Source organism: Bactrocera dorsalis, chromosome 3 (assembly GCF_023373825.1).
Source record: "Bactrocera dorsalis isolate Fly_Bdor chromosome 3, ASM2337382v1, whole genome shotgun sequence".
Lineage (NCBI taxonomy): Eukaryota > Metazoa > Arthropoda > Insecta > Diptera > Tephritidae > Bactrocera > Bactrocera dorsalis.
Window position 1 is genome coordinate 24,394,371 of NC_064305.1, and position 14,501 is coordinate 24,408,871.

Consider the following 14,501-nt stretch of genomic DNA (forward strand, 5'->3'; position numbering starts at 1 on the left):
TATAGATGTGGCGAGAGATAGAGAGAAATATGCTGCTTCAAAATCGGTGATTTTTTTATATACAATAGATATATTTAACATGTAAACATTACACTATTAATTATTATTAAGTTTACTAATATTGTACATAATACGAATCGAATTGGTAAATAAAGAAGAAGAGAATAATGTAGGCTTATGTTAACAATGTAAACATTCTGGTCAATATTTATCCTAGCTCTCATATAGTATACCTACTTTAATCAGAGAGGTGCGAAACACTTTCCTTTGGCTTCAACAGTTTGATCAAGTTATTTGGTGCGGTCTTTAGAGGGAGTTGTGTTCCTTTATCGAAGGGACCATCCATGGAGGGATTTTGCATTTTATAATGAAAAAGGCAGATCCGTTTTCTCCAGATGCAACCGAAGACCCGAAGAAGATGGTCGATCGTGGACTGTATTGAGAGTGGTGATGTCACCTAACTATTATTAAGTTGGCAATCTCGTCAGTATATGCTAACATCTTGTGGGCTTTGGCGTTGTGGGCTTTGGTCCTTAACAGTTTCTTTACGACTAATTATCCTAGGAGCAAAAATAACACAGTGGAGTGCTTCTGCGGTCTTTCTTGGTCATTCCAGCGTCCTTCCCTTCCAATTTTAACCCTCTAAAGATCATAAGCATTTAACTGAAATGGAGTAAATTTCTTAACAATAATGTGGTTCCTGGCAGTATAGCTTGGCCTAAATCTCATATCTCTAATATAATAGTGTTCGATTATTTGTACCCAATATTTACATTAAATTAAGTTCCTTGGTATTTCATTTGAGTTCATTAAGTTTATTTAAAATAAATATTTCGAAAACGACCAAGTTTCCTCTGGTTAGCCAAAGAACATACGTTTGAAGGCGAGCTAAAGTGAGAAGGCGAATCATTTCTCCCCAGGATTGTGTGCTGGTTTCGGGACCCACCTCGTGAAAAAAACGCTTCCAATGAAAAGGTAAGAACAGCCTCGGATGAGAGACCCTCTTTTAATAATATGATTTAATAAGATACCAAATTTGATTGTTATCCATTCGGTTTCTTCGAATAATGCATGTTGAAATCTTACGCAACGTATTTTATAATAAACATCACTTTGAATAGGTATTTGAGTATGAATCTCTATAACTTTTGGAACTTACTTAAAAAAATAATAAAGTGGAAGTTGACAAAGATGGAGGAGCAGAAGGTTACAAAGTTACAAAGCTATGACTGCACGTCCTGGATCGTGGTTGTATAAGTCTCTAAAGGAGCTTTCGTATTCGAAGGAAGGCTGAGTTCGTAATTCAAACTTGGATACATGAGTTTATTTTCCAGAGAGGCTAAAAAGTGAGTCGTTAGAATCAAATGTTATAGTGAAGTTTAACTTTCAAAGAATATTGGTTATGGCAAGTCAAAAGGAATTTCAGTTGTGAAAAATGCAAATTTTCCGTTTTCTTAATCACATCACGAAGATTTCCTCTCTTGACTTCCGTAACTGTCTGTTCTATTCAATATTTTGATAGCTAGTGAACGCTTGTAGATTAAATGCTTAGATACTAATCTAAGTATAGGAAGTCTTACTCCATAATTATGATAAAATTTGAGAATAAAACACAAAAATTAAAATTGAAACACCGAGGTTAGTTAACTTAGCACTTAGAGGCACTTAAATTTCATGTGTTTGCAATTACACACACACACACAAATATAAAATACATATAAAAGTATATGCAAATTCATTTTCAAATGGCTTGCTTATGAGCTAATCTCACATTAAACCCAGCTCGGCCTTAAGCGCCTTGAGCTGTCTTCGTTTATCTTCATTAGAAATTTCGCAGTTTCAAACAAATAGTGTGTTTGAAATGTTAGTGATGTTTGTTTTTATTTTCGGTTTAATGTTTTGTTTCTCTTTACACGTATTTTGGAGTTTCTGCATTGAAGTACTTCATTGTTTGTTGTTGTTAAGTCAAAACAGTTTGGCTATAATAATTAATGAAGTGAATTGCCGAATAGGCGAATCATATAAAAACTGCGAGACGCTAACGACCAAACAGACACAAGTCGAACAGTTGTCATCCACAGAGCAACTAATCCCAATTAGCTGTGCAAAAATGGTTAATAATTGTTTTTTTTTATAAGGTTATACAAATAAAATAAAACGGAAACAATTTGTTCTTTGCAGAAATTCTTTACCGCCGCCACCTTTGCTGCCGTTTTGGCCTGCGCATGCGCTGACGTCTCCCACTTGGGCTACAATTATCAGCAACCCGCTCCGGCTGCTAGCGCGCCATCCAACTCATATATTCCACCAGCTGCTAATGCTCCCGAGCCTGTGTATGCACCCGCACCAGCAGCTCCAGCTCCAGTTTACCAACCCGCACCAGCTGCTCCAGCACACGTTTATCAGCCAGCGCCTGCTCCATCCGCTCCCGTATCTTCTTACATCCCACCTGCGTCAGCTGCCGCTGCACCAGAGCCAGTCTATCAGCCCGCTCCAGCTGCTCCTGCTCCAGTCTACCAACCCGCACCAGCTGCTCCAGCACCAGTCTATCAGCCGGCTCCTGCGCCATCCGCCCCCGCATCTTCTTACATCCCACCCGCACCTGCCGCTGCTGCACCGGAGCCAGTCTACCAGCCCGCTCCAGCTGCTCCTGCTCCAGTCTACCAACCAGCTCCTGCACCATCGGCACCAGCTTCCTCGTACATCCCACCCGCACCACAACCTGCTGCATCTGAGGTTTACGAACAACCTGCTGAGGATGGTTATAGATACCGTACCGTTCGTCGTCGTGTCTACAAACAGCGTCGGTTCTAAGCCAGAGGGAACGAAGTATATCTGTCAGAATTCCTATTTTAATTCGTTCAAAGCACATTGTTACCGTTGTTTTCTTTTAATATACATAAATCAATAAACTCTTTCATACTCTGAAAACGTTCTAACTATTCTTAGTCTTCTTCAAAAGACGAACTATTACTGGTTTGAGCAGGGTGCAGTACCGTTACGGAATGTGTGTGGAGAAAGTAATCTCGGGTAGAAAACTCATTGATATAAGTTGAATCCTTTTCTATAATGGAATTTAAGCAAGAGTACCGCCACTTCGGTCCCAATTAAACTATCGCAAGACCGCTTTATATCACGTTTCATTGTTGTGTTGAAAGCATTTGTTGCGTTCAATGAAACTTCATATTTCCATTATGTTTTTTGTAGGTAAACTTTAAAGTTTTTGTGTCTCATGAATTCCAAAAGTTCGACATCTGGTTTGTGAAAGAGCTGAACCTATTTAATAAAACTTTAGTTTTTGACTTGTCATAACTTGGCTATTCACTCGGGAGCGGTCAGAAACAATGTTTTAGAGCAAGTATCCTCTGGGTATCCAAAAAAGATCCCTTTAAAGGCGAGCTAAAGTGAGAAAACGAAACATTCCTCCACACGGCCACAAAGTTGTGCGCTGGGTTTAAGAAACCCGCCACGTAAAACAACATCTCTAATGGAAAGAACACAACATCCTTAGATGAGCGAACCTCTTTTGATGACGACCACTGAAACTGTATTAAGGATTATAAGTTTAGGGCATAAACCTGAAATGACCGGTCCCTTAATTGGGAAGGTGCCATTGCTCAGCGGGTTGATGTCCTCGTAGGAGTAAAGACTGACATCCCCGACGTTCAAGAAGTGTGATGGACGGGACAAGGATTGATAAGAGCTGGTCCTTATGGCATTTACTACAGTGGCCATATAAAAGAGTGCAAATATGGTTATCTGTAGCACTAGATTCCAGCATAGGAAAATTCATCAAGCTACCTGGCTGTCCCGCTCGATCACGTTGTGCAAAAAATGCACGTCAACAAATACAAAGAAAATAACAACAGACAACCGAACGATTTTTTGCTCGACTTGTACTCCGACTCCCTGAGAGCGCTCATTAGCAACTCGATATAAGGGAATTGTGAGACGGCATATCAAGCTCCTTACGATGAACTAGCAGGCAGGCACAATTTATATTATTTTACATAATTTTCTTCTGATTGTCTGAGTAAGAGACGTATTTATCAAAGCTTCACATATTTGTTGCGTGGATCTCTGACGACTACAAATAGCTTTACCTTTCGGAAAAACCGCCTGGTCTTTGGAGTTACTTGCCGCGCGAAGACTGGAGTAGAAAATATTATATTTTATATGGTTCAGCCTACTTCTGTCAAGAAAGTATCGAGAATTCTTCATTTCTCCCTCTCATCTCCCACTTATATGGAAGACAGGTATAACTGTCATTAATTACGATGCCAAAAACTAGCGGAATCTTTCCACCAGTGTGTTTACAGCAGCTGTTTATGTCAGTCGACCTCAGCAGTGTTTGCCGAATTTTACAAAATTTTTAAAATGTTCGGGTGAAATTTTGGCCAAACACTCAACAAATATCATTGAACAAGTACCAAATCTCCCTGATTTAGCTCCCCGTGACTTTTACCTTTCTTCACATTGAAATATCCACTTCGGGGAACACGCTTCGACTCAATTGAAGACATCAAATCAAATTCGACGCGAGAGTTAAAGTCCATCCCGGAAAGTGCCTATAACAAAATGTTTTGACGATTGAGAAAATTTTGGCACATGTGCATCGCTTCAAATTGATGTTACTTCGAAGGCGATAAAATAAATTTGGATGATGATTGAAACATTTTCGTTTCATTTATAAATTCCCGATACTTTCTTGACAGAAGTATGTTAGAAATTATAGTATTCTAGAGACCTGCCTTAAAATACAAATTTTCTTTTTAATTTCTAGACTTCATTTATTTTAATTATGCCAAAAAAGAATTCAAATTGACACCTTTCCAGTTAAGTTTCCAAATTAGTAACGGCGGTGTTTGTAGACACGGCGACGGACAGTACGGTATCTGTAGCCATCCTCAGCAGGCTGTTCAAAGACTTCGAAAGCAGCAGGCTGTGGTGCGAGGTACGAAGAAGAGGGCGCAGATGCTGCAGGAGCTGGTTGGTAAGCGGAAGCTGGTGCCGGGGCGTAGGCTGGCTTGGGTGCGTTGGCAGCTGGTGGAATATAGGAATTGACAGGTGCGCTGGCAGCAGGTTGATTGTAGCCGTATCCCAATTCTGAGACATCACCGCAAGCAAACGCCAGCACGGCGACAAAGGTAGCAATGGTGAGGAATTTCTTTAAAATAATTTCTGTGAGAGTCCTGTTCAGATTTTAAAATAATGTAAATATAATTTTACCATTTTAGGTGTTCTTAGTCCACGCAACACAGTTTAAAGTGCATCTGTTTAATCACGGCCTTTCGACGGCTTTTATATGCTTCCCACTTTAAGGGGCTCTATTTGTGCGAAGAACTAGAAAATGTGCTCCCAATAAATAACATTAATTATTTGCAGCCGAGTACGATAAAAAAGACAGTGCGATCTTTCAATATTTGCACAACTTTCAATTCTTTAAATATAAATAAAAGATTAACGGTGACATTTCAAGGCGTTGAAGTGCCACAACAAAAGCGTATCAATACTAAGTGACGCGAGTGAATGTGGATGTGCCCTGTAGGAATTAATTTATTGACGAGACGAGGGGAATACGTTTGAACGAGACGAATAAATCGAACTCTTGAATAAATATAGTTTAATCTAAGAAACTTACTCATTACTTTGTTAAGAAGTGTATCGGCACCTCCAAAAACCCAACCGTGATGATAGAGGTCTCCATTTAAGTTTACATTTTTGTGGTAGACAGGACTATGAGTAATCAATTGAGTGATATATGTAAATCAAAACTGAATACACTAAATATATAGAAATTATATTCTAGAAGATGAGAGAGTCCTACAATATTTATATAGAAATAATCAAATAACAGAATCGTAGTCTAGGCTTCCTGTAATCTTCTCTTAATCTTATCTAATCACAGCGCTTAATCTGATTGTAATTTTAAACTAGTCTTTCGTCCTCTTATTTGACAACCCGAAGGCCAGAATAAATATATAATTATTAGTCTTAGTCTGGATTATCTTAGACTAGTTTCCACCTTGTCAGTCTTTTTCTACATTCAGTCTAATCTTATTCTAGTTATGTTTTATCACATTCCACAGTGCTAGAATAGTGTTACCCCAAGCTTACTCTTAGCTTAGACTAAGTTTTTGTTTAGTTTTAGTAGAATATCTCAAGGCTACTTTTTACTCTGCATTAGCCCCGTACTTGTCTAGTCTTAGTCTGACTTTCATTTGAACTTAGTCACGTCTTGTTCAATATTATTTAAATCACATCAGCATATGCCTAATATTAATCGAATTTTAGTCCAGCCTTAAACAGGCTTTAGTCTACAGTTAGCCATAACCTTGCCCCACTTTCGTTAAATTGGAAATTTGTTAATCTTAACAAAATTGTAGGTCAGCATAGTCTAATTTGAATAACGTTTGTTTAGTTAGAATGTAGTAGACTTGGTCTAATTTTAGATTACGCTTAGTGCTTGGAGCGCATCTATGAGAGCTAACCCCGCCAATATGAGCAAAAGGAGGTATTTTTGGCACAACGGTCGGTAAATTCAGTCTCCATGATGAAACATCTCCAAATGGATTGAGGCTGATTGCCGGTCACCGAAATATTGTTATTTGTAGTCTTAGATTCCAGCATAAGGAAATTCATCAAGCTACCTGGCTGTTTCCGGATCGAAAAGTTACCAAACCAATCGATCATGTTGAGATAGACGAAAGACACGTCTCCAGTGTTTTAGACGTGCGTACGCTCTGATATCCTAATATCGACTTGGACCATTATCTTGTTGTAGCTAAGAAACGCACTCGCTTCAGTACAGCATCAACAAACACAAGGAAGGTTCAAAGTCTAGAAGCTGCAATCACAAGAGACAGCCGAACGAAGTTCTATTCGACTTGCATCCCTGGTCTCTAAAAGTATTTATCAGTAACTGGGTATAAGGGATCTGTGGGGCGCATTTCAAGCTCCTTACGTACAGCTGGTTTTCGGGAAAGTCAAAGGAACAGCAGGTTCACACACCGTCAACAAAATGATTGGACCTTGTCATTGTGGCTTCAAGCCTGAAAAATTAAAATTTGATTGATATTCACCATGCGCAAAATCTTGGAAAAGAGCCATGAAAAAAAGATCAACTCTGCACGAAAAGGAGTTGCCTTTATGATGTCTAATTTTGATATCTTCGCAAAACTAATACGTCTATGTAAACTGACATTGAGCAATACCCAAAACTTCTTTTGCATCTGGAAGGACCACTCCGAGTCGTTCGACACCAAACGGGGTTGCTGGAGAAAATTATCCGAGCTGCAGATCAAAATAGAGAGTACAATCTTTTGCAAAAGTGTACAACGATGGCATTGATATTATTGGTCATAACAACCACGGCGTTAGTTCTGCTTTCACCAAAGTTGCGAAGTAAATGAGTCTGGTTGTGAACGAAGGGAAATTGTGGCACTCGTGAGTTGGCTCCCACGTCACTGTTGACAGTCATAACTTCGAAGTCGTAGATAATTTCGCTCGAAATGCAACACAAAATAACATGTGTAAACAAGTGCTACTTCGCATATCTGCTATATGGTACAGAGGCATGGACGATGACAACATTTAATTAGTCGACGGTACGAGTTTGCAAGAGAAAGGTTCTGCGGAAGATTTATTGTTCTTGCGCATTGGCCACGGCGAATATCGCATTCAATGGTACGACGACATTGACATGGTTCATAAAAAGACAGCGGCTACGCTGGCTAAGTCATGTTGTACGAATGGACGAAAACATTCCAGCTCTGAAAGTATTCGACGCAGTACCCGCCGGAGGAAGCAGAGGAAGACCTCCACAGGCAAGATAATTATATGAGGAAGGCTTCTATGATAATAGATGCTGCCAATTATAGTACAAAGAAAGAAGTCCTGAATGGGGTTTCTACCATGATGAAAAAAGCAGTTTCAAGTTAGCAGCAGAAGTTCTGCAGCGAGGTGCGGCTTCTCTTAGAGAGGTATGCAACCACTTCCTAAGCCGAGTTGTTATATTCGTATAGGCCATTGCTAGTCGAAAGAGAGCGCAAAGCCAAGAAGTGCATGATCTCACTAGCTGTAATACCCGTATCAAGCTACTTCCATATTAAACTTATCTGAGTGCTTGGTTACAGGAATCAATTAAAAAAAGTTGTGGCGCTTTGCAGATATGCGAGGGTCTCTTTGCTCCATATTTACGAGTTCTGAGCATCACAACGTACAAGTCTCTCTAGCTATGTATGTGAGATTATTCGTTGTCTTAGACTGGGCATCATTACAAAGAAGTCAATCTTAACTTCGAAATAATAAACATTCGGAAAAATGGAAATCTGACAAATAGTTATTCGCATCTTAATATCCTTACTTTGTTAATAAAAATATGCTTAGGAATAAGCGGAGGCAATCAAACAATGCTCTAACAAGAACAACAAACTTTGGTATTAGAAAGTATTAGAGAGTCTTTTGCTCTTAGTCTTTCGAAGTGAATATGAATGTGATGTTTCAAAACAATTAGTCAGTTGACAAAAACATCATGTTAGCGTGTTTAAGAAATTTAAACAAATTTTTGGAAAAAAACTTTGCGCTCAAACAAGTAGAGCAAGTATTGTAGTGGTATCAAATGTCCAAGTTTTGGTTTCATTAGGTTGAGATGGGATTTATAAATATCGCAATCTCTATATTTCCTCAAAAACTAGTTTCCGCTTTTGAAAACAACTTTTACTTTAAGTGCATTGAACTAGCACTACCGCTCATCTGCCAAGAAACACTAAAACGAAAAAGTGAATGCACACTTCTGGTGATCCAAGTTCACTTTCTGCTTAGAACTACTGGTTTTATGATTTTATAGCAAGCAAATTAAGTATTAGATAACTTTAATGGCTGCGGCTACATTGCGAATTCGTATAAAAAGCGCACGCCAAATACGATTAAGCAACCACTAGTTGAACTGTCTTCAGCCGAACAACTCAACGCAAGCAAACTCAGTGAAAATGGTAAATATTGAAAAAATAAAAAGTGATAATGGATAAACCACCAAAAAGGATAACGAATATTTAAAGTGTATAGTAAAAAGAAAGAAATGTCTACAAAATTATATGGAATACCTAAACCTAACCTCGCTAATTAATAAAAAAAAAACTCCGTTTTCTTTAACAGAAATTCTTCGCCGCCGCCGCCTTCATTGCCACTTTGGCCTTTGCCAGCGCTGATGTCTCCCACTTGGGCTATGGTTACGACCAACCCGCTGCTAGCGCACCATCCAACCAATACATCCCACCTGCAGCCAGCGCTCCAGCTCCAGTCTACTCTGCCCCAGCTCCATCCTACTCTGCCCCAGCTCCAGTTTACCAACCAGCCGCTGCTGCCCCAGAACCCGTCTACTCTGCTCCAGCACCAGCTCCAGTTTACCAACCTGCACCATCTGCTCCAGTCTCATCTTACATTCCCCCTGCAGCCAGCGCTCCAGCTCCAGTCTACTCTGCCCCAGCTCCATCCTACTCTGCTCCAGCTCCATCCTACTCTGCCCCAGCTCCAGTTTACCAACCAGCTGCATCTGAAGTCTATGAGCAACCTGCTCAAGATGGTTACAGATACCGCACTGTGCGTCGTCGTGTCCTCAAGCACCGTCGTTTCTAAACTGTGAACTGATTTTCGAAATAAATTTGTTGTTAACTGGTAAAATCGGGTTTTAATTCACATTCAGATAGACAATTTCGTGTCAGCATGAAATCCGATAGCGCTTCACATCAGCCGCACTGATTTAAAGTTAGTGTTTGGAAAAGAATCACGCTGGAAGAATTGAATGTAAATATGATCTCGGTTTGGTATTGTTAGTTTTAGAGAACAATTTTGCTCATTGTTCTATGCTGAACAATTAGCGGAAACGTAAGATGAAGTGGTCTTGAGTTTTCTGCTAAGTAAAATTATATTGACTTATGTCTTTTTCTTACTTATCCAACATTCTTTGTCTGCTTACGACTACTTGAGAAACCAGCATAATATAGTAAGACTCATAAAGCCGATTTCACACGACGGTCGGGTCTAAGTAACCCGGAACCGGATTTTTATCCCTCCAAAAACTGTCAACTCGGCACTATGCCTCGAAATTACTTCAGGAATGTATTTTGCCGTTACAATAACAACAACTCCATGATTAAAGAAGAATAACATGTAAGTTTTGGACCGATAAAAATGGATCTATAATGTAATATGGGAAGTATTTTCTTCCAGGCTTCGAAAACTGGTTATAACCAGAGAGTTACCCAGCTACATATATCTAACCTAGGTCGTGCATCACTTTGGTAAGTAAGGGTATACTTTAATAACCAAGTAATATCCTTCATTGGAGAATATTTTAAGCACAGGTGGAATTATAACCGCTGAAAAACCTCTTCTTGATGCGCTTATTTGAAGCCCAAAGGAGATTCGTCCAATGTTAGTTTCATATTCATGTTTATGTTTTTCTTTTTTATATGTACTCGTATCTTCCTAACGACCGACGGGTTAATGCGGTCACAGAGTAGAATCGATATTGAAGTAAAGAAGTTTATGGATTTTATTTAGAAACATTCCTCTTGAGACCGCGATGGCGTCATCGATCCACTTTTACCTTGCTGAACTCATAATCGCACAGGTCCGATAAGACTTTTCATCACTTGATACTGATGTTCGTTTTCAACCCAAAGGCGAATATTTATTTGCATCTTCTTAAACATTCTGCAATAATTAAAATCGAAATATCCGGGTCGTCGCTGAAAATAATGTGGATTTGGCGGTGCGCCGATAATTGCCACTTCTAATTGTGAGTCGGAAGAACTTCAAGGGCTTACAATTTTACGTAGTGGGTGTATGTAAATACTTCAGGGTAGAAGTAAAAAAAAGTGGACAACAGTGTCTGGCCAGAACTGATATGATCAGGTAGAGCTATTTGGTTAATCAGTTATTTATCACATTTAATTGGTCTGTTTTATATATTATTATTCCAATCTTCAGTTCACTGGATTAAAGTTTCCAGGCCTATGATAATTTTATTTTTAAAGAAACATGCCATCAGCAACTAGTTCTCATATTTAGGTTTCTTTTTCTATACTCACACATAGAACCAGTTCAAAACGTTAATTAACTGATATTAAATTCTTACTTGAATCGAATTGAACTGCTACGATTACTCTACTTCTGCGTACACATATTCCGAGTAGAAGGAAATCGAACTTGTTTGCGATATACTTTTTGGTTATAAACGACTTTCCAACAGCGCACCAGTCGTTTCTTCTTTTCGCAATTTGGCGCCAATTCGCGATGCCAAGAGAACCCTTCTCCATCTGATCCTCAAAAGCGATATTCGCCGTTGCCAAAGAGGACAATAAATCTTTAGCAGAACCTTTCTCTTCAAAACGATTCATACGATGTTATCATCGTCCATGCCTCTGGACCATATAGCAGGACGGGAATAATTAGTAACTTTACTTCTCAATTGCCTATTCAGTCCTAAGTAGCACCTGTTGGCAAGAGTTATTCTGCGTTGGATTTAGATGCTGACATTGTTGTTGGTGTTAATACTGGTTCCAAGATAGACGGGATTATCTACGCCTTCGAGGCTATGACTGTCAACCGTAACGTAGAAGCCAATTCACGAGTGCGACGACCGTTTGCCTGATGACAGGAGATATTTCGTCTTACCCTCTTTGACTGCCAGACCCATTTACTTTGCTTCCTTATCCATTCTGGAGAAAGCAGAACTAACGGTGCGGTTTTTAAGGTCAGTGATGTCAATATCATCGGCGTACGCCAGCAGCTGTACACTCTTATAGAAGATTCTACTTGCTCGATTAAGCTATGCAGCTCGAATATTTTTGAATAGCAGCAGATTGAAGAAGTCGCACGATCCCCTTGTCTGAAACCTGGTTTGGTATCGAACGACTCGAAGAAGTTCTTCCCGATCCTGACGGAGCTTTTGGTATTTCTCAACGTCAGTCTACACAGCCGTATTAGTTTTTTGCGGATACCAATATCAGACATCGCGGCATAAAGGCAGCTCCTTTTCGAGGTGTCAAAAGAAACTTTAAAATCGACGAGGAGGTGGTGTGTGTCAATTCTCTGTTCACGAGTCTTTTCCAAGATTTCGTTTCTGGTGAATATCTGATCGGTTGTTGATTTTAAAGTTCTAAAGCCGCACTCCAGGTCCAATCAGTTTGTTGACGGTGGGCCTTAATCTTTCACACAATACGTCCGATAGAACCTTATTCGCCATGTTTAGGAGACTTTTCCCACGGTAGTTGGCGAAGATTGTGGGGTCTCCCTTTTCTGGATTGGGCAAAGCACGCTTATATTCCAATCGTCGGACATGCTTTCGTCCGTCCATATTATACAAAAAAGCTGATGCATGCTCCTTATCAGTTCTTCGCCGCCGTGTTTGAATAGCTCGGCCGGCAATCCATCGGCCCCCACCGCTTTGTGATTCTTCAGACGGGTAATTGCTATTCGAACTTCTTTATGGTCAGTCAATTTAATGTCCGCTTCTCATCATCGATTGGAGAATCAGGTTCACCATCTCTTGGAGTTTTGCCTTCATGGCCATTCAGCAGGCTGGAGAAGTGTTCCCTCCATAATTTAGTATGCTCTGGGCATCGGTCACTAGATCACCTCTGGGGGTTATACAAGAGTATGCTCCAGTCTTGAAACCTTCTGTTAATCGCCGCATTTTTTCGTAGAATTTTCGAGCATTGCCCCTGTCAAGCTCTTCTTACTCACGCATTTCGGCCTCTTCAACTCTCGGTATCTATCCCATCCCGTACTTGTTGTGGTCGATTGTGATGTTGCGAAGTAGATAGTATATTTTCTCTCCGCTGCGACACGGCACTCCTCGTCGTACCAGCTTTTCTTTTGTCTTTTCCGAAAACCATTGGTTTGATTTTCCAGCTGTACGTAAAGAGCTTGAAATGCCGTTCCACGGTTCTCACAGCAAGTCGAGTGTAAAATTGTTCGGCTGTCTCTTTTGATTGTAGCGTGTACGCAGGTTTAAAATGTGTCGTCTATCACAACATGAACGATCTGGTTGATGGCTTTATGATCCGGAGATAACCAGATAGCTTGATGAATTTTCTTATGCTGGAATCTAGTACTATAGATAACGATATTTCGGCCCCCGGCGAAGTCGATCAGTCGAACCCATTTGGCAATGTTTTATCCAGGAGGCTCAGTTCGTCGACTGTTGTGCCAAAGAAACCTTCCTTGACCACCCTGGTGTTAAGGTTGCCATGCACGATTTTGATATCATGGCGGGGGCAGATCTAATAGGTGCGCTCTAAATGTTAATAGAAATTATACCTCCTGATGAAAAAGTGCTCGGATACTATCTATTGCAACTCGAATAGATCGTACTACCAAATAATACAACTCTGTATAAGTTTTATCCTTCCATTTTGTATTCTGTATAAGCATTTACTCACTCGTGAAATAAAAGCCCAAGTGTAAAGACGTGATCTAAATAATCATTTTCTTTATTGTGCTATTTTTGGTGATCCTCAATTACAAAAACCTCTAACATCTCCGATAAGTAATTTTTTTTTTAAGATGAACGCCAAATTGTTTTGTAATAGAAATCCCATAGAACGGGTATTTAAAGAAATTAAATAAAAAGCTAATAATTAAAATATTTTTGATAGGTGATAGGAAAGTTAAAAGACTCCACCTTACGAGAGAAACATGTCGCCACGTTGATGGCATTTTAAAATATAAGAGAAATTCTGAGTGCGTTTTGATGGTCTCCGTATAGTTTTTCTGGACCACACCAGTCTTAGCCTTTTGACTGGAGGACACGAACAGTGCTGAGAAAGATAGGCTTCCATCTAATATAAGTATGATAAAGTAAGTTTCTATGCCAATGATTAGCTTAAAACATAGGTTATTATTCTCTGTGCAGGGACATTTTCTCTTTATTTTGGGTGTCATTTCCAATGTCTACACAACAATAACAATTGCAATTTAATTACTGTTTATCTCTCATTGCATGTAGACAGGCAAAAAAAAAAAATAAAAATAGCAGCTGCAATTTCAGGCAGCATTTATGGCTACATCGGCGAAATAACCTACATTATTCTTGGAGGTTCTTCCGTAGACTACGCTGTCTGTACTTAAATATACCTACACAATATTTCATCAATTAATACCGAATGTACAAGTATATTAATGCCTTCGTTGAAAATATGCACTCTATTAAAATTCATAGAAAAAATTAGAACTATCTCAGTATGAATGGAAAACATGTTTCTACGAGAGACCAGCTGTTATCTCTGTGCTGCCTTTTCTTTAAGTGCATTGAACTAATACTTCTTTATTTCTTTTTACGTGTCTTCTATTAAAAAAATATATGTATGTGTCACTAATTGGTTTGCTTATTCTATTAGCAATTTCTAGTTTTGAAGGTAAATCGTTATTGCTGCGTTCAGCAGAAAATAATATGACATTCTAAAGGAAAAATCATATATAAAGTACTCATCTTC

At 39.4% G+C, this 14,501-nt stretch overlaps 2 protein-coding genes across 2 annotated transcripts; both read left to right on the forward strand.

The window, feature by feature from the left end:
* Window positions 1-1,992: 1,992 nt before the first annotated feature.
* LOC105228698 (nematocyst expressed protein 3-like) lies at window positions 1,993-2,921 on the forward strand. Its single transcript, XM_011208634.3, has 2 exons — window positions 1,993-2,113; window positions 2,182-2,921. Exons 1-2 carry the CDS (start codon window positions 2,111-2,113, stop codon window positions 2,812-2,814), a joined length of 636 nt encoding a protein of 211 aa, XP_011206936.2. The 5' UTR covers window positions 1,993-2,110; the 3' UTR covers window positions 2,815-2,921.
* Window positions 2,922-8,856: 5,935 nt separating this feature from the next.
* On the forward strand, window positions 8,857-9,681 carry LOC115065714 (uncharacterized). Its single transcript, XM_029551298.2, has 2 exons — window positions 8,857-8,993; window positions 9,157-9,681. Exons 1-2 carry the CDS (start codon window positions 8,991-8,993, stop codon window positions 9,634-9,636), a joined length of 483 nt encoding a protein of 160 aa, XP_029407158.2. The 5' UTR covers window positions 8,857-8,990; the 3' UTR covers window positions 9,637-9,681.
* Window positions 9,682-14,501: the final 4,820 nt, after the last annotated feature.